The sequence below is a fragment of the Dicentrarchus labrax genome, unplaced genomic scaffold (assembly GCF_905237075.1).
Source record: "Dicentrarchus labrax unplaced genomic scaffold, dlabrax2021, whole genome shotgun sequence".
Taxonomy (NCBI): domain Eukaryota; kingdom Metazoa; phylum Chordata; class Actinopteri; family Moronidae; genus Dicentrarchus; species Dicentrarchus labrax.
Window position 1 is genome coordinate 27,862,843 of NW_026136702.1, and position 25,000 is coordinate 27,887,842.

Sequence of the window (25,000 nt, forward strand, 5' to 3'; positions counted from 1 at the left end):
AGAACCAGTAAACAGAACCAGTAAAAACAACCAGTGAACAGAACCAGTGAGCAGAACCAGTGAGCAGAACCAGTAAACAGAACCAGAGAGCAGAACCAGTAAACAGAACCAGTGAGCAGAACCAATAAAAACAACCAGTGAGCAGAACCAGGATAAACAACCAGTGAGCAGAACCAGTGAGCGGAACCAGTAAACAGAACCAGAGAGCAGAACCAGTAAAAACAACCAGTGAGCACAACCAGTAAACAGAACCAGTGAGCAGAACCAGCAAAAACAACCAGTGAGCAGAACCAGTAAAAACAACCAGTGAGCAGAACCAGTAAAAACAACCAGTGAGCAGAACCAGTAAACAGAACCAGTAAAAACAACCAGTGAACAGAACCAGTGAGCAGAACCGGTGAGCAGAACCAGTAAAAACAGAACCAGTGAGCAGAACCAGTGAACAGAACCAGTGAATTATTTCGGGGTCGGTTACGAGGAATTAATCTTGGTGAATAAAGTAAAGAACTTTTAAAATATAAATAAATAAAGAAAATAAAACTGTACAGGAAACGGGCGTATACACAGTTTCAAAATAAAAGCCTTTACACCACTTTGCCTGAGTTTCTAATGATGTCGCTGTTGTGAACTTGGACCAGTACCACTTTCTTCAGAGCAGACCAGTTCCCTCTGTTAGGGTCTGACTAATACCTGGAACAACCATCACCATCCCAACATGCAACAGGATGAACCGTAGGTACGATCTCAACTGTGGACTCATTAATGGAGCTGCCAGGAGCAGCAGTGTGCACCATGAGCTGACCTCCAACCTTCGACCTCTGTTGCTCCATACTGGGGTCTTTCTTTCTGAACGTTTAATAATCAACCGATGAGTCAATCTGACCTTTACACTGTCGGCCTGCTGCTGCGTCAGACTCCAACTCCCAGCATGCACTCTGAGCTCCCCCTACTGTTCACTATAATATACTTCTTAAATACATTTATTCATTTTATTTAGTGTTCTTCTTCTTATTAATTTATGATTGTCTCTGTTGTTATTATTATTAATTATTGTTATATAATATATACAATTTATATATTATATATAAATTATATATATTATACATATAATTTATATATACTTTATTTTATTTATTTATTTCTTCTTGTTCTTTGGGTTATATAATAGTAATATGCATATGTAGGTTGTTGTATACTTCTTATTATTATTAATAATATAAAATTATTATAATAATAATATATGATTAATATAATATTATTCATTTATTAAATTATTATTCATTTATTAATGTATTATTAATATTATAAGTTTGTATATTGTAACAGCATCTGTCAATAAAAGAATCACCAACAGGACGTCTGTAGATTATTGATTGTATCTGAATTCACTGCACATTTATCTGTCCATTATTGATTAGATATTGAGGATAATATTTATAACATCTGTCCACTATTGATTAGATATTGAGGATATTATATTATATGAACATTATTTTCTTTATATATAGTTTCCAGTTTCACACAAATATGATCAATAATCAATTGTTTACAGAGCAGCTCTCACAGGTTGATCATATTTAAAAGAGCAATAAAATAAATAAATACTAAGAAATAAACAGCAGCAGATTTATAATTATAAGATTTATTAAACTGAAGAAAATAAAAACAAAACACAAACATAAGAAATATAAACAGTAAAAGTCTTTAAAATGTATATTATTGATGTCATTGATCAGATTATTGATGTTATTGATGTTTCCTGCTCTGTGATTCTGCTGTTGGCGCTGATCGGGGTCAGGACTACATTACCCAGAGTTCCACAGGGGCAGGAGGAGCAGCAGCAGGAGGGGGAGGAGGGGGTGGGGCTTTACCTGCCCACACCTGCAGGCAGTTGAAGACTGAAGACCGAAGGAAGACAAACAGGAAACAAAGTGAGAAGGAAATGTTCAACAGAGTCCAGATCCACTGACCCCAACCCCACCCATCTGGACTCATCTGACCCGGATTCAGGCTGAGCTCACCTGGATCCTGAACCCTGGATTCTGAATCCTGGATCCTGGACCTGAGACTGACTCAAGACTTCTCAACTTTTAGCTGAAAGCAGGAAGTGAGAGCGGAGGAGCCGACAGACCGCAGACATGGTGAGTCCACTCCCTTCAGCACTGCAGGCTCCCACAGGGTCCTGGTCCTGGTTCTGTTTCTGGTCCTGCAGGGCCCAACAGGGTCTTACAGGGTCTTACAGGGTCCAACATGGTCCTGCAGGGTCCTACAGGGTCTTACAGGGTCCTACAGGGTCCTACAGGGTCCTACAGGGTCTTACAGGGTCCTACAGGGTCTTAAAGGGTCCTGCAGGGTCCTACAGGGTCTTACAGGGTCCTACAGGGTCTTAAAGGGTCCTGCAGGGTCCTACAGGGTCTTACAGGGTTCTACAGGGTCTTGCAGGGTCCTGCAGGGTCTTAAAGGGCCCTACAGGGTCCTACAGGGTCTTAAAGGGTCCTGCAGGGTCCTACAGGGTCCTACAGGTTCTTGCAGGGTCTTGCAGGGTCCTGCAGGGTCCTACAGGGTCCTACAGGGTCTTACAGGGTCTTACAGGGTCTTGCAGGGTCCTGCAGGGTCCTACAGGGGCTTACAGGGTCTTACAGGGTCCTACGGGGTCCTACAGGGTCTTACAGGGTCCTACAGGGTCTTACAGGGTCCTGGTGTACTGTGACTGGTACAGGATCAGATCTCTGCTGCTGTTTGTTTTTTTAACTTTTTTTAAAGAACCTCAATCAATCGATCAATCAATCAATCAATCAATCAGTGAATAAATGAATAAATCAATCAATCAATGACTCTGAAAGAGGAAGAAGTTTAGAAAATAAAACTGGATAAAGTGTAAATAATAAATAAATAAATACATTAATACAAACAACTAAACAAACTCAAATGAATAAAACTATTATTAATATTTCCTTCCTGTTGCCATGGAAACCCGCAGTGACAGTGTGACAGGAAGTCAGGTTAGATTATTATATATTTATTGTATTATTATTTATTCTCACACACACACACACACACACACACACACACACACACACACACACACACACACACGTGTTGAACATGTCTGGGCGTCGCTGCTCCTCAACATGATCCCACAGGACAGAAGGAATTCTGGGAATTCAGAGAGGATGAGCTAAGGGGACAAACCGACCAATCAGCACGTCCCACACACAGACACAGACAGACACACACACACACACACACACACACACCCTATTATACTAATATATTATATAATATATAATTTAATTTAATAATATAATGTTATGTATTATATCTAGTGGTGGGACTCGATTAAAAAAAAAATCGAATTAATTAGAGGCTTTGTAATGAATTAATCTCAATTAATCTCATATCAATATTTGACATGAGAAGCAAAATTTTTCACATTTCAATGAATAGACACATAAATGAGCTGAAACAACAAAATCGTGTTTATTTTCATCACTGAGTGTTAACATAATAATATATTAATAATAATAATTAGATATATAACATAAAGTGCAATATGAATAAAGAATATTATGATTGCATTGTTCAAACTGCACAAACTTAAATTCAACTTAGCTATATTCAAGCTTCTTATACATTATATTCAAATGTCTTAAACACATTTGTTTTTGTTTATTAAAATAATAAACAGCACTCAGTACAGTACATTCCAGAAGAGTGGAAACCAAACATTGCAAAATAGTTAGAATAATATCCTTGGCATAAAATAAACAGTCCAACAGTTAAACATAAAGTGCCTTTCTACCATAAATGCTTTTAAAAAACAACACAGGAACAAAAATGATCCATCAACTGATGACAGTCCATCCTATTCTGCCATTGTCCGGAGCAAAAAATCTTTGCAACATAGGCATTAACAGTTTGATTAACATCTCATTTTGGCTCTGAACCCTGTCATCTTGTCGAGTGTGGATTGGCGACACTGCCTGCTCGAACTAGGAGCGTTGTCTGTGCTAGCTGCAACATGTTTGGCATTGAGGTGGTAGCGGAGGCTGGAAGTGCTCCGGTGATAGGCAAATTCTTTCTTGCACAATTTGCACACAACTGTGCTTTTATCCAGGTCCAGACTTCTCATCGGTTCCCATTTCTCGTGTTGTGTCCTGTGCATCAGTATTACGGGTTTGCCGGGAACTCGTGCAACGAGCAATGTTCCGCGCTGTTTGGAGTGCAAAAATAAATTGGGATTAAATTCGTTATTTTTTTTTTTTTTAAACACATTTTGTTGTTTTTAAGCAGAGATAATACAAAACACAGGAACAAGACCCGCCACCCCGACCCATTAGACAGCACATGCTATACAGAGTTAGAAAAAAATAAAAATAAAATAAATTTTAAAAAAAGGTGAAAGTAGTCAGAACGACCAAGATAATAATAATAATAATAATAATAATAATAATAATAATAATAATAATGACATATGATGAAAAAGTACAGTTCTAGTTTGTTTCCAGTCTCGCAGTATGTAATCATGAGGTTAGGGTAACCAGTCATCGGCAGCCTATCTGTGTCCCTCAATTTGAGGGTTGCAAGGGGAGGTCTTATTCCAATCAGAAAACTGTCAGCCCCTCAATAGCAGATTTTTCAGATCTGCAGGTATATAATCTGGGGAGGGCGTCCAAATTTTAAAAAATAACTCATCCTTACCCTTTACAACAGCTTGTAACTTTCATGAGGGAGGACATTAAAGACCTCCCTGTACCAAAAGGTGACACTAGGTGGAAGAGTTTTGATGCAATTTTTCAGTATACATTTTCAAGCAACTAGAAGGAGTTTTTCAAAGAGCTTATAATGTGATGCAGTGAGATGCAAGTCTCTAGAGGGAAGGCCTAGGAGGAAAACCCCAGGGCCTAATTTTTATTTTAAATATCCCACTGACTACTTTTGAAATAAGTGTCCAAAATCTGGAAATCAGTTTACATTCCCAGAAGTAATGGAAATACGTCCCGCTTTCTAAGTTGCACTTGTTACACAGAGGAGAATTGGAGTGGTCAATTTTGTTTAAAATAACAGGAGTAATATGCAGCCTGTGAAGTATCTTGTACTGAGTTTCTCTCAGCCGGTTACAAGTAGATGTGGACCTGATAAGGCGTATCGTTGCCTGCCAATCATCCTCAATATATTCATTGTTCAAGTCTTTTTCCCATCTATGAGAGATGTCTGGTAAATGGTATGAGAGGGAAGAACCAAGAAGTGAGTAAAATGATGATATAAAATGTTTTCTGTTTTTCCGCTCTAGAAGAAATCTCTCAGCATCACTGTAAGAGATGTTAGCAGAGAAAGAGGTGGTCTGTGAAGACACAAAGTGCCTAATATGTAAATACCCCAAAAAATGGCGCTTGGGAATGTCTCCTGTAGCTGCTGGAAGGACAGTAAGGTATTATCTCTCAATAAATCACCAATACATGAATTCCCTTGTCCCTCCAAGAGAGGAACGTGGGTGAGCTGACACCTGCAGGAAAATTAGGATTTTGAGTTATGGGAGACAATAAAGACTTCACAGTTTTCCTTCACAGATATTTAGATATATCATGCCATATCCTGATACTATTGTAAATGATAAGATTGCCTTTTACTTCTGGATTTATCTTCTTTGCTTAACATGTGATTAAGCTCCATGGGGAGTAAGGGTGGCAAGCCCAGGAATAAATACAGGTCTCTCTCTTAACATAAGAATGTAACCAGAGCCAGAAGTGGCGTGCATGACAGGCCCAGTTATAATACAATATATTAGGCATAGAAATGCCTGTAGAATGTCTGTAGGTGATTGTAATATCTTAAGCCTCTGCCTAGGTTTTTTGCCTTGCCAAATACATTTGGAAAATGCCTTCTCTAAGTCTAGGTTGATTTTCTTTGTTAGATATAAGGGGAGCATTTGCAAAGGATATAAGAGTGAAGGGAGCACATTCATATTAATGAGGCTGATTCGACCAAACAGGGAAAGGGGTAGGTTCTGCCATCGCTCCAGGTCTCTCTTGACTGAAGTACAGATTGGGGCCAAATTAAATTTTTGCAGATCCCTCAAGTCTGAGGACACTTTTATCCCCAAATAAGTGAAGCCAAATCTCGACCAGCTGAAAGGGAAGTTCTCCGGAACCTCTGTAGTATTCAGGGCTCCCAGTGGCATAGCTTCGGATTTACAAAAATTAATTTTGTAGCCGGATATGTTACTGAACTTGTTGAAAATATTCACAATTGCAGCAATTGATAGCTGAGGGGAGGACAAAAACACAAGGATATCATCCGCGTACAAGGCAATTTTGTGTTCCTTATGTCCTATTGTTATTCCCTTTATGTTGGTATGTCGTCGAATAGTTTCGGCTAATGGTTCTAATGCTAAGGCAAAGAGGAGTGGACTGGGAGGGCACCCCTGGCGGACACTGTCTACAGAAATTAAACTGATCGTTCTATAGGAACCACACGTCAGAAGGCTTATCCCTTTTCAGAATAACCGAGATATTAGCGATGGCCAATGTTGGGGGGAGGCAACCCCTATTAAAGGAGTCTAAATACTGTCTGTCTGTAAGGGGATCGACTATTTCCTGACTGACTGTTTTGTAAAATTGAGGGCCAAAACCGTCTGGTCCTGGAGCTTTACCTCCCTTAAGAGGGCGTATGGCTTGTAAGACTTCTTCTTAACTGATTGGCTTGCATAAATCTGCTTTCTGTGCGTCTGAGAGGGACAGTAATTTTATCTTATTAAGAAATGTTGCTCTAGTCTTAGAAGAAGATGTGCATTTGGGGCTATAGAGGTCTTTATAAAACGGTTTCATTACTGTGGAAAATTAAGCCCTTCATATAGTTGGATGTATTCTATGAAACATTAAGAAAAAAGGCAGTATCTGACCTGGTAATCAGTAAAGGACTGGAGCTAAACTGTGAGAATGAGAATAATAATATAAGTAAGGCTGTCTGTAGAAACCCCTCCCCAAAAGGAGACTCAGAACCATGAACAAAATAGAGCCCCCCAAACAAGAAAACAAGAACAAAGAACATCCTTACAAAGGTGTTAAAAGTCTTAGGGCAGGTGAGGCAGAGAGGTATCCTCCCACCTGTGAGAGAAAAAAAACACACCAGCCGCAGGAATGTTCGCTTGCATCCAACTGCCGATGCTTGTTCTCCGCAACCCTCCCGCTCCCCAGCCGGGCAGCTAATGTGATTAAACCATAATCTCTAGATAATCACTGAGAAACAACATGGGCATATTACCTGAGCATATGTGGCCATAACAGAAAAAATAGGCAAAAAAGAAAAAAAACAGAAAAAAAAAAGAGCAAGAATCGCACTGACAGCTGTAGCAGGTGTCGATCAGAGCCAAAATATCAATATACTGTGTAAATCCAGGATATCTAAATAAAAATAATATATGGGGAAAATAGTAAAATGAAAGCATTAACAATTAACGACAGATACCTGTACCAAATCAGGGGAGAGGGCCTCACTCACATCTTGTAGCTATGAAAGTAAACTCCGAGGGATGAGGTCCATACAAGTGGTCGGGGTATCAGTCCAGTTATAAAAAATAATCGTCCTAGGGTGCTGTCCCCATGTCACACACAGACTACAGTTATCTGTTCCTCATCTTCTATATGGCAAATGAACAGTTTCTGTGTCTGCTGTGTAAACCGCTTAAAAACGCTTCAAGTAATCCTTATTCTGTGCTCGGAATTAACCGTTCTTGCTCAGAAAATCCTCCGCTTCCCGTGGGCGTTCACATCCCCCGTTGAACTGATGTCGGGCTCCCCTGACCTGGGCTGATAGGTCCTGGCAGATGTTAATCTTGTTGCCCTGTTAGGTGATCTCGCCTTTCTCTCGGACAGCGGCAAGGATCCGTTGTTTGTCGCTAAAATTGTGCAACTTGATAACAGGTCGATTATAATTTTTCTTTTCGGCGGGCCTAAGGCTCTGTGAGCCAGGTCAATTTTAATCGAGCCTCGCTTGGTCTCCAGTCCCAGGGTATCTGGAAGCCAGGTCCCAAAAAACCTGACAGCCTGGTTCCCCTCTGCACCTTCCTTAAGGCCGAAAATGCGTATTTTATCTGTGCGGCTCCTGTCTCGCCGTCCTCAGCCCGGTCGGTCAGGATCTTCACTCGTTCGGCTAGCTTGTTTTCCAGAGTGGTTGAACCCATCAGAGATGGGGTTCTCAGTCTCAGTTATTCACTTAGTGTTGTCCTCGACGCGGCTGCTTAGCTTGTCCAGAATAGTGCTTGCTCATGGTGGTACTGTTGGGTCTCTGTAAATAATGTTATAAAGAGTTCGGTCTAGACCTGCTCTATTTGAAAAGTGTCCTGAGATAACTTCTGTTATGAATTGGCGCTATACAAATAAAATTGAGTTGAATTGAATTGAATTGAATTAGAGTGTAGTTTGGTAAACTTCTGCTCCATGAGAGCGCCAATCTTTTCAGTAACAGTTTTGGAAACTGTGTTAGCCACATTTTCCTCAAACGACATGCTGTCGCCATCATCCGTGCTAGCCTCGGTGTTAGCCGTGAGCGGCTTTTTTGCTTCGGGACGAGTTCTATGCAGTGCCTATCGTGGATTAGTGTTCCCTTTAGGGCCGGACATGTTTCCCAGTAAATGTAGCCAAAGTAATTGAGGTTTAGTCAGTCAAAAATTACATTTATCGGCTGAGGAAGCGGGAGGTCGGCGAAAGCGATCCTCTCAGTCCAAATGACCCCCCAAATGCGTTATTTATTTTTATTTTTTTCTGCAATTAATTAATCGTAATTAACGCGATAAAGTCCCAGCCCTAATTATAGAATATATATTTTATTATATATTATATTATATATTATGTATTGTACAGGAATCGTTGCTGTATCCGTCTTCAGTATTTTGAATCGGTCTGAAATGGGTTCAGCACCAGAACCTGTTGATTCCCATCCAGATGATTTATATCAGTTCATGCTGAAGTTACCTTGAAGAACAGAGCACTCTTATTTTGAAAAACAGCAACCTGCAGAGAGCTGATCCTGTGATTGGCTGACATGTCGCTTTGGTTACAGTGTGTCATTACTAATAATTGCATGCTGCACTGACCAGAGGTCAGAGGTCAGAGTTGATGAACATGTTGAACCAATCCTGACAGTCTGTGTTTATGCCCCGCCCCCTCAGGGCAGTAAGGAGCGCTACCATTGGCAGGCTCAGAACGTGAAGGTGAGCGGGGTCGATGACATGGTGCTGCTGTCCAAAGTCAACGAGGACGCCATCACGGAGAACCTGAAGAAGAGATACATGGACGACTACATCTTCGTATCCTTACACAGAACAAATACTCTGTTACTGTCCAAAATACTGAAAGTATCAAAATGCTCAAACTTAGCCTAATGCTAACTTAGCTTAATGCTAACATAGAAGTTAAATTAGTCAATTCTGTTTAAATGAGTTAGCTTAGCATATGTCCCTCTCATTATATGAATACTACATTTACAAAGATTTATCAGTTTTAGATGTTATGCTAGCTTGTGATGCTTCCTGTTTATAAAGCTGGTTGCTGCTGATTGGACAGAGCCATAGATGTTTCCTAGCAACAGACACATTACTGAAGTAATAACTGAGGAGGGACTTTATGTTCACACTGAAGGATGCATGAAGGTTCTGGTTCTGGTCCTTTACCTGGTTCTTCATGTCAGACCTACATCGGTCCAGTTCTGATATCTGTGAATCCATTCAAACAGCTTCCATATTTCACTGACAGAGAGGTGGAGCTGTACCAGGGAGCGGTAAGAATATACACAGACTACACACTACTACAAACATATACTGTAGTATACAATATTATTACAATAATATACAACAATATTATTATAAAATAAGGTAATAAACTGTAATATACTGTAATATAATAATATACTGTAATATACTGTAATATACTGTAATATACAATAATATAAACAATATACTATAATATACAATAATAAACTGTAATATACTGTAATATACAATAATATAATAATATACTGTAATATACTGTAATATACAATAATATAATAATATACTGTAATATACTGTAATATACAATAATATAATAATATACTGTAATATACTGTAATATACAATAATAAACTGTAATATACAATAATATAAACAATATACTATAATATACAATAATAAACTGTAATATACTGTAATATACAATAATATAATAATATACTGTAATATACTGTTATATACAATAATATAATAATATACTGTAATATACAGTAATATAAATAATAAACTGTAATATACAATAATATAAACAATATACTGTAATATACAATAATACAGTAGTATATTGTGATATACACTAATATACTGTAATATATTGTAATATACTCTTATATATTGTAATATATTGTAATATACTGTAATATACTGTAATACACTAATATACTGTAATATACAATAATAAACTGTAATATACAATAATATAAACAATATACTATAATATACAATAATAAACTGTAATATACTGTAATATACAATAATATAATAATATACTGTAATATACAATAATATAAATAATATACTGTAATATACAGTAATATAAATAATAAACTGTAATATACAATAATATAAACAATATACTGTAATATACAATAATACAGTAGTATATTGTGATATACACTAATATACTGTAATATATTGTAATATACTCTTATATATTGTAATATATTGTAATATACTGTAATATACTGTAATACACTAATATACTGTAATAGACACTAATATACTGTAATATAATGTAATATACTGTAATATACAATAATATAAATAATATACTATAATATACAATAATATACTGTAATATACTGTAATATACTGTAATACACTAATATACTGTAAGATAATGTGATATACTGTAATATACACTAATATACTGTAATATATTGTAATATACAGTGACATAAAATTACATACAGTAATATACTGTAATATACACTAATGTACTGTAATATACAGTAATATACAATAATATAAATAATATACTTAATATACAATAATATAAATAATATACAGTAATATACAATAATATACAGTAATATACAATAATATACAGTAATATATTGTAATATAAAGTGACATACAATAACATACAGTAATATACAATAATATGCTGTAATATACTAATATACAGTAATATACTGTAATATATTGTAATATACTCTACTACACAGTAATATATTGTAATGTACACAATATAGTGTAATATACATAATATACTGTAATATATAGTAATATACAGTAATATACTGTAATACACAATAATATACAGTAATATAAAATAATAAACTAATATACAGTAATATACAGTAACATACAGTAACATACAGTAATATACAATAATATACTGTTATATACAATAATATAATAATATACTGTAATATACAATATAAAGTAATATAGAGTAATATAAATAATAAACTGTAATATACATTAATATACAATAATATACAGTAATAAACTGTAATACAACAATATACTGTAATACACAATAATATACAGTAATATACAATAATATACAGTAATATACAATAATATACTGTAATATACTGTAATATAACATAATATACAGTAATATGACATAATATACAGTAATACACAGTAATATACTGTAATATACAGTAATATACTGTAACATACAATAATATACTGTAATTATATTACAGTAATATACAGTAATATGCACTAATATACACTAATATACTGTAATATAAACTAATATACTGTAATATACACTAATATACTGTAATATATTGTAATATACTGTAATATATTGTAATATACTGTAATATATTGTAATATACTGTAATATATTGTAATGTACAGTAATATATTGTAATATACTGTAATATATTGTAATATACACTAATATATTGTAATGTACTGTAATATATTGTAATGTACAATAATATATTGTAATGTACTGTAATATATTGTAATATACAATAATATACTGTAATATATTGTAATATACTGTAATATACTGTAATATACAATAATATACTGTAATATATTGTAATATACTGTAATATGCACTAATATACACTAATATACAGTAATATAAACTAATATACTGTAATATACACTAATATACAGTAATATATTGTAATATATTGTAATATACTGTAATATATTGTAATATACTGTAATATACACATCAAGATATTATCTGTATAACTCCAAGTAACCTTTGACACCCCAGGCTCAGTATGAGAACCCCCCCCATATCTACGCTCTGGCTGACCACGTGTACAGAAACATGATGATTGACAGCGAGAACCAGTGTGTTATCATCAGGTAGGCGGGACTTCCTATTGATTATTCAGAACTGATCAGAGTATGTAGACCTTGTGGATTATTGATTAATGATGAGTTCAGGTGTTAGAACTTCACACTGACAGATCAGCAGTGTCTGATGGTGTTTCCTGTTTCCTGTTGCTCAGCGGTGAGAGCGGAGCTGGAAAAACTGTCGCTGCCAAATACATCATGAGTTACGTGTCCAAAGTGTCCGGAGGAGGAGACAAAGTCCAGGTCAGTAGACCTAATAATGCTACTAATAATGCTACTAATAGTACTGCTAATAATGCTAATAATGCTACTAACAGTACTGCTAATAATGCTAATAATGCTACTAATAATACTGCTAATAGTACTGCTAATAATGCTACTAATAATGCTACTAATAATACTGCTAATAGTACTGCTAATAATGCTACTAATAATACTGCTAATAGTACTGCTAATAATGCTACTAACAGTACTGCTAATAATGCTAATAATGCTACTAATAATGCTAATAATAGTACTGCTAATAATGCTGCTAATAATGCTACTAATAATACTGCTAATAATGCTACTAATGCTACTAATAATGCTAATAATAGTACTGCTAATAATGCTACTAATAGTACTGCTAATAGTACTGCTAATAATGCTACTAATAGTACTGCTAATAGTACTGCTAATAATGCTACTAATAGTACTGCTAATAATGCTGCTAATAATGCTACTAATAATGGTAATAATAGTACTGCTAATAATGCTGCTAATAGTACTGCTAAGTAAGTACTGAGGGTCAAAGGTTGTGACCTTTATGCTCCCGAGAGTCCAACACAAAGTCCAAAGTCAAAGCTAACATTAATGCTAAGCTAGTGGAACATATTGTCTGATTGTGCTGTTATGTGGATAATGTTAGCTTGCTAACATGGATTAATAAGCTAGCTTCATCCAGAGCTGATCTCATTGGTTGGCTAGCATTAGCATCCCCAGCTAATTTCAGTTTTATTTGTATAGCACCAATTCATAACAGAAGTTATCTCAGGACACTTTTCAAATAGAGCAGGTCTAGACCGAACTCTTTAACATTAATTACAGAGACCCAACAGTACCACCATGAGCAAGACCTTGGAGACAAGGGCAAGGAAACACTGCCTGTTAAAAGGCAGAAACCTAGGACAGATCCTCCGGCTCTAGGTGGGTGGGAGAGAGAGAGAGAGAGAGAGAGAGAGAGAGAGAGAGACAGACAGACAGACAGACAGACAGCAACAACAGTATAGGCAATGGCAATCTAGCAGGACCATGGCAGGAGGCTCCACCAGGATCCATGAGAACCTGCGAGACGAGAAAGCACAAGAACTCCGGGGAAGAAGTGAAGTTAGTAACATGCATTAATGGGACATGAATGAGTGCAGAAAGAGAGAGGAAGAGAGGAGCTCAGTGCACCATGGGAAATCCCCCGATAGTCTAGGCCTATAGCAGCATAACTAAGGGATGGTTCAGGACTCACCTGATCCAGCCCTAACTATAAGCTTTATCAAAGAGGAATGTCTTAAGCCTACTCTTGAATGTGGAGAGGGTGTCTGCCTCCCGAACCACAACTGGAAGCTGGTTCCACAGGAGAGGAGCTTGGTAACTGAAGGCTCTGGCTCCTGTTCTACTTTTAGAGACTATAGGAACCACAAGTAGCCCAGCATTCAGAGAACGTAGTGTTCTAGAGGGGTAATAGGGTACTATGAGCTCTTTAAGATATGAAGGGGCCTGACCATGAAGAGCTTTATAGGTGAGGAGGAGGATTTTAAATTCTATTCTACATTTTACAGGGAGCCAATGTGGTCCATGATACTAACTTATGTAAACGGATCAGATCAGTCGTCTACTCAACAGAAACTGACTTCAGGTGTTGGAACTAGAATCAGGAGAGGAAGATTTGGACGTTAATTACTACTGTTGCCATGGTTACTGCTGTTCCTGCTGATGTGTGTGTGTGTGTGTGTGTGTGTGTGTGTGTGTGTGTGTGTGTGTGTGTGTGTGTGTGTGTGTGTGTGTGTGTGTGTGTGTGTGTGTGTGTGTGAGCAGCATGTTAAAGACATCATCTTGCAGTCCAACCCTCTGCTGGAGGCCTTCGGTAACGCTAAGACCGTCCGCAACAACAACTCCAGCAGATTTGTGAGTATAAATGTGTTGAGAATACATAAACACTGCTAATGAATACTGTTAATAAATACTGCTAATGAATACTGTTAATACTGTTAATAAATACTGCTAATAAACACTGCTAATACTGCTAATAAATACTGTTAATAAACACTGCTAATACTGTTAATAAGTACTGCTAATAAACACTGCTAATACTGTTAATTAATAACACTCCTCCTGTCAGGGTAAATACTTTGAGATCCAGTTCAGTCGAGGAGGAGCTCCTGATGGAGGAAAAATCTCCAACTTCCTGCTGGAGAAAAGTCGAGTCGTTTCACAGAATCCAGGAGAAAGAAACTTCCACATCTACTACCAGGTACTAAATATATACTACAATATATACTACAGGTACTAAATATATACTACAATATATACTACAGGTACTAAATATATACTACAATATATATATACTACAGGTACTAAATATATACTACAATATATACTACAGGTACTAAATATATACTACAATATATATACTACAGGTACTAAATATATACTACAATATATACTACAGGTACTAAATATATAGTACAATATATATACTACAGGTACTAAATATATACTACAATGTATACTACAGGTACTAAATATATACTACAATATATACTACAATATATACTACAATAAATACTACAGGTACTTAATATATACTACAATATATATACTACAAGTACTAAATATATACTACAATGTATACTACAGGTACTAAATATATACTACAATATATACTACAGGTACTAAATATATACTGCAATATAAACTACAATATATACTACAGGTACTATATATGTACTACAATATATATACTACAGTTACTAAATATATACTACAATATAAACTACAATATATACTACAGGTACTAAATATATACTACAATATGTACTACAGGTACTAAATATATATTACAATATAAACTGCAATATATACTACAGGTACTAAATATATACTACAATATATACTACAGGTACTAAATATATACTACAATATATACTACAAGTACTAAATATATACAACAATATATACTACAGGTACTAAATATATACTACAATATATACTACAGGTACTAAATATATACTACAATATATACTACAAGTACTAAATATATACTACAAGTACTAAATATATACTACAATATATAGTACAGGTACTAAATATATACTTCAATATGTACTACAGGTACTAAATATATACTACAATATGAACTACAATATATACTACAGGTACTAAATATATACTACAATATATACTACCAGGTCCTAAATATATACTACAATATATAGTACAGGTACTAAATATATACTTCAATATGTACTACAGGTACTAAATATATACTACAATATGAACTACAATATATACTACAGGTACTAAATATATACTACAATGTATACTACCAGGTCCTAAATATATACTACAAGTACTAAATATATACTACAATATATATACTACAAGTACTAAATATATACTACAATATATACTACAATATATACTACAGGTACTAAATATATACTACGATATATATATATATATACTACAAGTACTAAATATATACTACAATGTATACTACAGGTACTAAATATATACTACAATATACACTACAGGTACTAAATATATACTACAATATATACTACAGGTACTAAATATATACTACAATATATACTACAGGTACTAAATATATACTACAATATATACTACAAAATATACTAGAGGTACTAAATATATACTACAATATATACTAGAGGTACTAAATATATACTACAATACTACAGGTACTAAATATATACTACAATATATATACTACAGGTACTAAATATATACTACAATATAAACTACAATATATACTACAGGTACTAAATATATACTTCAATATGTACTACAGGTACTAAATATATACTACAATATATACTACAGGTACTAAATATATACTACAATATAAACTACAATATATAGTACAGGTACTAAATATATACTACAATATATACTACAATATAAACTACAATATGTACTACAGGTACTAAATATATACTACAATATAAACTACAATGTATACTACAGGTACTAAATATATACTACAATATATACTATAATATGTACTACAGGTACTACAATATATACTACAATATATAGTACAGGTACTACAATATAGTATCTGAGCTCTGTGACCTTTGACCTCTGTCCTCAGCTGTTGGAGGGGGCGAGTGGGGAGCAGAGGGAGAACCTCGGGGTCACGACCCCGGACTACTACTTGTACCTCAACCAGTCAGGAACCTACACTGTGGAGGATGTCAACGACAAGAAGGAGTTCTCTGACACTATGGTCTGTACCGGTCTGTCTGTCAAACTGTCCGTATCTGTCTGTCAAACTGTCTGTCTGTCCAGCTGGCTGACTGTCTCTTTACCTTTCTGTCTCTCAGGGGGCGATGACAGTAGTGGGTCTGTCTGTGGAGGATCAGGACTCGGTTCTTCAGCTTGTTGCAGGAATTCTCCATTTGGGAAACATCAGCTTCAGAGAGGAGAACAACTACGCTGTGGTTGAAAGCCAGGACTGTAAGTCTGTTTAACCTTTTAACATCTCCAGGAGCCAAACCCAGCAATAAGAACATCTCAGTTCTGTCCTAAAACTGTCATCCAGATGCTGCATTCAGTCCCGGTCTGGACCTGCTGTTCACTGGGAGCTCCCAGTCCAGCAGAGTCAGCTAATGGATCCACTACAGCTGCTGGACTGGGGGGACGTAGTACACCAGTGGCTCCCTAACTGCCTGTTTCTACATGAAATACAGACTTTGTGGTTGTTGTCCATTCACACACTGTCTCTGTGTCTTCCTGTCAGTCCTGGCTTTCCCGTCCTTCCTGTTGGGGATCTCTCAGGACGGTCTCTGCAGTAAACTCACCAGCAGGATTATGGACAGTAAGTGGGGCGGGAAGACCGAGTCCATCTCCGTCACCCTGAACACCGAGCAGGCCTGCTTCACCAGAGACGCCCTGTCCAAAGCTCTGTACACGCGACTCTTCGACTTCCTCGTTGACGTCAGTCCACATCGACACCCCGCACGCTGCCTCCTTTGATTTCAGGCTTCAGTTTGTTGTGTATTGATGGTGTGATTGATTGATGGATCGGTTGCTTTGTGTGTGTGACAGTGTATCAATAAAGCCATGCAGAAGGACCAGGAGGAGTTCAACATCGGAGTCCTCGACATCTACGGCTTCGAGATCTTCCAGGTACAAACAGACTCTCACACACACACCTGCACATTAATCTGAAAGCTCAAGGTTCCCCCCCCCATGGTTGCTGAATGGAATTCTGGGAAATGGAGGAGTGTAGGTGCAGCAGGTTGAAGGCAGTAAATTCCTTATGAAATTATATTGTGTGTTCTGTTTCTGTGTTACTACAGGTACTGTGTTGAGTGTGAGTTATTCACCGATTGATTAATAAATTGATTGATTGACTGTTAAACATCTTTTTCAGAGAAACGGCTTTGAGCAGTTCTGCATCAACTTTGTCAACGAGAAGCTGCAGCAGATTTTCATTGAGCTCACACTGAAGGCAGAACAGGTGCTACGCCATGACATCACCACACGACATCATCACATTACACCTCCAACCTCTTACTCAGTCTGACCTTTTACTCTGGTCGTTAACTGTATTATTATTTTATAAGTTATTGATCGAAAGCTTTCTACTTCCTGTTTCTCTTGCGTTCACAGATGTTTCAAAATAAAAGTTTTTCATGTTCAACACAATGAAATACTTTAACTGTTCTTCTGTCTCTGCAGGACGAATATGTTCAGGAGGGGATCAGATGGACCCCCATCGAGTATTTCAACAACAAGGTGGTTTGTGACCTCATTGAGTCCAAACTGGTGAGTCGACCAATCAGTGACCAGAACACAGATTTATCAGTAGTATCAGTCACTGTGGCTGTTTGTGTTTACGTCTCAGCCAAACTGTGTTTCCAATACCGTGTGGGATCAACCCGTCCTGTAAATGTTTCAATGGTTTGTTTGTGCGGTTGTTTGTTTGGTTGGTTGGTTGGTTGTTTGTTTGGTGGTTTGGTTGTTTGTTTGGTGGTTTGGTTGGTTGGTAATACAACTGTTTGTACATAATAAATATGACATCATTTCTTGTTTCCCAGAATCCTCCTGGGGTCATGAGCATCCTGGACGATGTGTGTGCTACAATGCATGCTAAAGGTGAAGGAGCAGATCAGACGCTGCTGCAGAAGCTTCAGGGACAGATCGGATCACATGAACACTTCAGCAGCTGGAACAGAGGATTCATCATCCACCACTACGCTGGGAAGGTACGCCTGTACACCTGTATGCCTGTACACCTGTATACCTGTACACCTGTATACCTTTACACCTGTACGCCTGTACACCTGTACGCCTGTACACCTGTATACCTTTACGCCTGTACGCCTTAACACCTGTCTGTCTGTCTGTCCAGGTGTCGTATGATGTCAGCGGTTTCTGTGAGAGAAACAGGGACGTGTTGTCTAACGACATCATCGAACTAATGCAGAGCAGTGAGTTGTAAGTACTCTGTGTGTGTGTGTGTGTGTGTGATGACCTGATGATGACCTGATGATGACCTGATAGTGACCCCTGTCTGTGGTGTGTTTGTGGTCAGTCCGTTCATCAGAGCTCTTTTCCCTGATAACCTGGAGGCTGAGAAGAGAGGGCGTCCGAGCACCGCCAGCAGTAAGATCAAGGTGAGAGAGACCACATGATTGACCTTCCTATAGCGCCACCTTCAGGATAAACTTTGCATGTTTTCGCTCCACCACTGGTCAGATCAGGTCACACTGAGACCAAGATTAGCGAGTTAGCCAGTGGTGCCGGCTGCCATGCAGCACAAGTGGTTATGTTCAGCTGGCTACATGTAGACTTCCGGGGCTGATCTGCATCAGTATGGCTGGCTAAACTTAGCAACGTTATCGCTAGCAAAATCCTATCTGAGGATTTATTAGTTGGCTAACATTAGCTTCCCGAGGCTAATATGATCCATGATACTAACTTATGTATTCTGACAAACGGTGATGATTTTATTATTTACATTAGATATAGTGAGACATTCTAAATATGATTGTCATTCAGTCTCGTGTACGTCATGTCGCTGTTTGAGTCAATGCCTATGACGGTGCGAGTGCGGCAGTTAGCTGAACACCGCTAGCTACTGCACAACTGTCTCTATCTGATAGCAGTTAGGCCCCGCACACAAAACGATCAGTAGTACGCAGAGTTTATCCAACATCATCAAACTTCCAGCACAAATGAATTTCACAGTAATAATTTATATTGTAGGAACAAGTCACAACATTTACAGACTGAGAGAGTCTAAAACATCTGATTGCTGGTTTCGTCAGCCTCCACAGATAGAAACATGATCACACACTGAAACCCTGCAGGGTCTCACAGCTGGGAGGTAACCGCCCGTCCTCCCTCCCTTCTAGAAACAAGCCAACAGTCTGGTCCAGACTCTGATGAAGTGCACTCCTCACTACATCCGCTGCATCAAACCCAACGAGACCAAACGTCCCCGGGATTGGGAGGAGAACCGGGTCAGACACCAGGTGGAGTACCTGGGCCTCCGAGAGAACATCAGAGTCCGCCGGGCTGGATACGCCTACAGACGGGTCTTCAACAAGTTCCTGCAGAGGTAGGAGGTCAAACAGGGTAACATCATGTAGTCTGTACTGCTGCTTCAGAGACGCTAACAGAGATTTTGTGCTGCAGGTACGCCATCCTGACCAAGGACACCTGGCCTCAGTGGAGGGGCGAGCAGCGCCAGGGAGTCCTGCACCTCCTCAACTCTGTCAACATGGACCAGGACCAGTTCCAGCTGGGCAAGAACAAAATATTCATCAAAGCTCCAGAGTCGGTACGAAACACTCAGGAAGTGGTTCATCTAGCTGTAAACTTTAGAAGTAAAGTTTCCTGTTAGTAGAGTTCCTAACCCGTAACCACAGACTGTAGGGGTACGGTCTGGTTTCAGGTCTGCGGAATGAGTACCCATAAGCCTCAGCATTCGTTGCTATGGTTATATCACGGGCATTTTCAGAAGCTCCTGAAATTTCCTGTACAGTGGCATTCTGGGTACTGCAGTTCCCAGAAGCCCTCAATTTACTCAGTTTTCCTCTGCAGCTCTTCCTGTTGGAGGAGATGAGGGAGAGGAAGTACAACGGTTACGCTCGGGTCATTCAGAAGGCATGGCGTAAACACATCGCCGTCCGCAAGTACGTCAAGATGAGGGAGGAAGGTAAGACCGATGTCCAGGAGTGAGATAAAGGGACGATCACATAGAGATGCATCGGTACAACGCATTTTTCTAGCAGCTTTTAGACGTGCGTAACATTAGCTCTCTGGCTCGTAGCATAACGTTAGCTCTCTGGCTTGAAGCGATGCGTGTCTGTGTGATCGCCCGCTAAGAAAGCACCACTTTCTCATGTTTGCGTCTTGGACGTGATGTCTTCCTCAATCTGTTTCCAGCCTCAGATGTTCTTTTGAACAAGAAGGATCGCCGCAGGAACAGCATCAACAGGAACTTTGTGGGCGACTACATTGGGACAGACAACCACCCAGAGATCAGACAGTTTGTCGGCCGCCGAGAGAGGATCGACTTTGCCGACGTTGTGATGAAATTCGACCGAAGATTCAGGGTAAAAACAACCCACAGCTGATCTGACAGTCTACCTGTCAGTGACATCCACTTCCTGTCTCCACTTCTTGTCTCAACTTCCTGTTCCACAGACCGTGAAGCGTGACCTCATCCTGACCCCGAAGTTCCTTTACCTGATTGGCCGAGAGAAGGTGAAGCAGGGTCCAGATAAAGGCCAAATCCAGGAGGTTCTCAAGAGGAAGATCGAACTCACCAAGATCCAGTCTGTTTCCCTGAGGTACACCAGAAACTGGTCTAGAACCAGAACCAGATCAAGAACTAGAACCAGGACCAGAACATGTAGAGACACTTACATTATTTCCTGTATTAGAGGAGAAAACTATCTGAAGAGATGAAGGAGTTAAAAGTACTTTAATTGTTTCATTTTGTTTACTTCGCTACCTGTCTCTCTGTCAGTACTCTGCAGGACGACTTCTTCATCATCCACGAGGAGGAGTACGACAGCGTTCTTCAGAGCGTCTTTAAAACAGAGTTCCTCAGTCTGCTGGTCAAACGTTATCAGGAGAAAACTGAGAAGAAACTTCCGCTCAAATTCAACAACCTGTCAGTACTTTATTCTCTCTGCTGCCTTCATGTAATGTTTGATTTAAAGTCTCTATGAATTCAAAGTCTCCTATCCTCCAGTATACTAATTTATCGTCCGATCAAATGCTTTCTCTCTTCTGAGCATTTCACTATGTAGCAAGTTGTAGCAATCATTTTTCGCTATAGCAAAACACAAGGTAATGAGCTATTAATTCTGAATCAGATTTTGTGGAGAAAATATTTCCTGGTTTCAACTGTTCAACTCTCTGTGATTCACAGAGTTTCCTGATGGACAGATAGCTTTAGCTAAAGTAGGTAACTGCTAATTAACTGCATGTTATTGTATCTTCTGTGCAACAGAACCGGACTCAGCAGCCGGACCGGGATCGAACACAGCCTCCGAGACCAACAAGGAATAACGTTACAGTACCGAGGTCATTTACAGAGTTTCCTGATTGACAGATTGATCAGTAGCTAACCGCTAACTGCTGTTAGCCCGGCACCGTTGGTCTTAGAGGTTGTGTTCACTGGACGGTCGACGCTGATGCTAGCATATAGCGGTAGCTGCTATTGGCTGCGGTCAATGCCAATCAATATCTCTCTCTCTGTCTGTCCCTCTCTCTCTGTCTGTCCCTCTCTCTCTGTCTGTCCCTCTGTGTCTGTCTCTCTCTATCCCTCTCTCTCTGTCTCTCTCTATCCCTCTCTCTCTGTCTGTGTCTGTCTCTCTGTGTCTGTTTCTCTCTCTATCCCTCTCTCTCTCTCTCCCTGTCTGTCTCTCTGTGTCTATCCCTCTCTCTCTCTCCCTGTCTGTCTCTCTGTGTCTATCCCTCTCTCTCTCTCCCTGTCTGTCTCTCTGTGTCTCTCCCTCTCTCTCTCTCCCTGTCTGTCTCTCTGTGTCTATCCCTCTCTGTCTGTGTCTGTTTCTCTCTCTGTGTCTGTCTCTCTGTCTTGCTGTCTGTCTCTCTCTCTGTGTCTGTCTCTCTCTGTGTCTGTCTCTCTGTCTCTCTCTATCCCTCTCTGTCTGTGTCTGTCTCTCTGTGTCTGTTTCTCTCTGTCTCTCTGTCTGTGTCTGTCTCTCTGTGTGTTTCTCTCTGTTTGTCTCTCTGTGTCTGTCTGTCTGTGTCTGTCTCTCTGTCTTGCTGTCTGTCTCTCTCTCTGTCTGTGTCTGTCTCTCTCTATCCCTCTCTCTCTGTCTGTCTGTCTCTCTCTCTGTCTGTGTCTGTCTCTCTCTCTGTGTCTGTGTCTCTCTCTGTCTGTCTCTCTGTCTTGCTGTCGGTCTCGCCTCCAGTCTGGAGTTTAAGGTGAAGAAGGGCGGCTGGGGTCCGTTCAGCTCTTCAGGTTCCAGACAGATCCAGTTCCAGGCGGGTCAGGGGGACGAGGCCGTCCTGAAGCCCAGTGGGAAGGTCCTGCAGGTCTCCATCGGACCGGGTCTGCCCAAAAACTCCAGTAGGTTCTAACTGGACTCACCACAAATGCACAACTTCCTGCGTACTCTGCCTCACTTCCTGTGTGTTTGATCGGTAGGACCGACGAGGAGGGACAACCGCAAGAGTCGGTACATGGGCAACCAGGCTCCGCCCACCGGCCAGTACAGCTCAGGTAGAGGATCCGGTTTCAGTTGTCAGGCTGCCCTCATCACAGCAACTATTGCTTTATAGTTTTAATTCTCTTTCAGCTCCTCGCTCCAGAGGAGGCGGAGCTCCCAGAGGAGGCTCCACCTCCTCCAGAGGTTCCCTGCTGAGGCAGCAGTCCAGCATGGAGCAGCCCACCCTGCCCCGATTCCAGAGCCAGCATCGCCACGACAACCGAGCCCCCCAACATCACGACATGGGCTTCATGGACGTACCTGACCAGGGCGCCGCAGGGTGAGACCGCTTGGAGCAACCCAGTATTACCAGTAACATACATATAACTAGTATGACCAGTATCACCAATTACAGTAATGTAACCAGTGTCACTGATGTCACCAGTATAGCAAATATTACCACTATAACCAGTAATATTTAACCAGTATAACCAGTAACATTTAACCTGTATAACCAGTAGTAACCAGTATAACCAGTAACATTTAACCTGTATAACCAGTAACATTTAACCTGTATAACCAGTAGTAACCAGTATAACCAGTAACATTTAACCTGTATAACCAGTAGTAACCAGTAGTAACCAGTAGTAACCAGTATAACCAGTAACATTTAACCTGTATAACCAGTACCCATCTGGTGACTCATGAACTGACAATGTCCCTGTAACCCTGTGTACAGTCAGGTTCAGTGTCCCCATATGTCTGTTCTCTGGTTCTCCACTCTGTTCTCCACTCTGTTCTCCACTCTGTTCTCTGATTAGTTCTCCACTCTGTTCTCTGGTTCTCCACTCTGTTCTCTGGTTGGTTCTCCACTCTGTTCTCTGGTTGGTTCTCCACTCTGTTCTCTGGTTCTCACCTGTTCTCTGATTAGTTCTCCACTCTGTTCTCTGGTTCTCCACTCTGTTCTCTGATTAGTTCTCCACATTGTTCTCTGGTTGGTTCTCCACTCTGTTCTCTGGTTCTCCACTCTGTTCTCTGATTAGTTCTCCACTCTGTTCTCTGGTTGGTTCTCCACTCTGTTCTCTGGTTCTCCACTCTGTTCTCTGATTAGTTCTCCACATTGTTCTCTGGTTCTCCACTCTGTTTTCTGGTTGGTTCTCCACTCTGTTCTCTGGTTCTCCACTCTGTTCTCTGGTTGGTTCTCCACTCTGTTCTCTGGTTGGTTCTCCACTCTGTTCTCTGGTTCTCCACTCTGTTCTCTGATTAGTTCTCCACTCTGTTCTCTGGTTGGTTCTCCACTCTGTTCTCTGGTTCTCCACTCTGTTCTCTGGTTGGTTCTCCACTCTGTTCTCTTTGGTTCTCCACTCTGTTCTCTGGTTCTCCACTCTGTTCTCTGATAAGTTCTCCACTCTGTTCTCTGATTAGTTCTCCACTCTGTTCTCTGGTTGGTTCTCCACTCTGTTCTCTGGTTCTCCACTCTGTTCTCTGATTAGTTCTCCACTCTGTTCTCTGGTTGGTTCTCCACTCTGTTCTCTGATTAGTTCTCCACATTGTTCTCTGGTTCTCCACTCTGTTTTCTGGTTGGTTCTCCACTCTGTTCTCTGGTTCTCCACTCTGTTCTCTGATTAGTTCTCCACATTGTTCTCTGGTTCTCCACTCTGTTTTCTGGTTGGTTCTCCACTCTGTTCTCTGGTTCTCCACTCTGTTCTCTGATTAGTTCTCCACTTTGTTCTCTGGTTGGTTCTCCACTCTGTTCTCT

The 25,000-nt window shown here is 39.2% G+C and overlaps 1 protein-coding gene and 1 long non-coding RNA gene across 3 annotated transcripts in view; one reads left to right on the plus strand and one right to left on the minus strand.

Moving 5' to 3' along the window:
• Positions 1–1,868: 1,868 nt before the first annotated feature.
• The window catches only part of myo1eb (myosin IEb), a 32,427-nt gene continuing 9,295 nt past the window's right edge, over positions 1,869–25,000 (plus strand). Inside the window, exons 1-25 of one of the 2 annotated variants that reach the window (XM_051415810.1) lie at positions 1,869–2,141; positions 9,170–9,307; positions 9,688–9,777; positions 12,243–12,337; positions 12,484–12,571; positions 14,396–14,485; positions 14,700–14,831; positions 16,695–16,829; positions 16,927–17,059; positions 17,343–17,539; positions 17,651–17,731; positions 17,979–18,065; positions 18,287–18,373; positions 18,646–18,813; positions 18,960–19,045; positions 19,143–19,224; positions 19,966–20,171; positions 20,249–20,393; positions 20,657–20,771; positions 21,002–21,171; positions 21,263–21,408; positions 21,588–21,734; positions 23,005–23,162; positions 23,241–23,315; positions 23,392–23,581. In XM_051415810.1, coding sequence (XP_051271770.1) covers positions 2,139–2,141; positions 9,170–9,307; positions 9,688–9,777; positions 12,243–12,337; positions 12,484–12,571; positions 14,396–14,485; positions 14,700–14,831; positions 16,695–16,829; positions 16,927–17,059; positions 17,343–17,539; positions 17,651–17,731; positions 17,979–18,065; positions 18,287–18,373; positions 18,646–18,813; positions 18,960–19,045; positions 19,143–19,224; positions 19,966–20,171; positions 20,249–20,393; positions 20,657–20,771; positions 21,002–21,171; positions 21,263–21,408; positions 21,588–21,734; positions 23,005–23,162; positions 23,241–23,315; positions 23,392–23,581 — 3,044 coding nt within the window. In that variant the 5' untranslated portion in view covers positions 1,869–2,138. Of the gene's footprint in view, positions 2,142–9,169; positions 9,308–9,687; positions 9,778–12,242; positions 12,338–12,483; positions 12,572–14,395; positions 14,486–14,699; positions 14,832–16,694; positions 16,830–16,926; positions 17,060–17,342; positions 17,540–17,650; positions 17,732–17,978; positions 18,066–18,286; positions 18,374–18,645; positions 18,814–18,959; positions 19,046–19,142; positions 19,225–19,965; positions 20,172–20,248; positions 20,394–20,656; positions 20,772–21,001; positions 21,172–21,262; positions 21,409–21,587; positions 21,735–22,076; positions 23,163–23,240; positions 23,316–23,391; positions 23,582–25,000 lie in introns of those variants that run through there. The other variant, XM_051415819.1, reaches the window with a different exon arrangement.
• LOC127372539 (uncharacterized) overlaps positions 19,791–25,000 on the minus strand; it is a 6,076-nt gene continuing 866 nt past the window's right edge. The window contains exons 1-2 of the long non-coding RNA XR_007886703.1: positions 24,158–25,000; positions 19,791–24,091 (exon numbers count right to left, since the gene is read on the minus strand). The exon at positions 24,158–25,000 is cut by the window's right edge and continues 866 nt beyond it. This is a non-coding gene — a long non-coding RNA (uncharacterized LOC127372539). The remainder of the gene's footprint in view (positions 24,092–24,157) is intronic.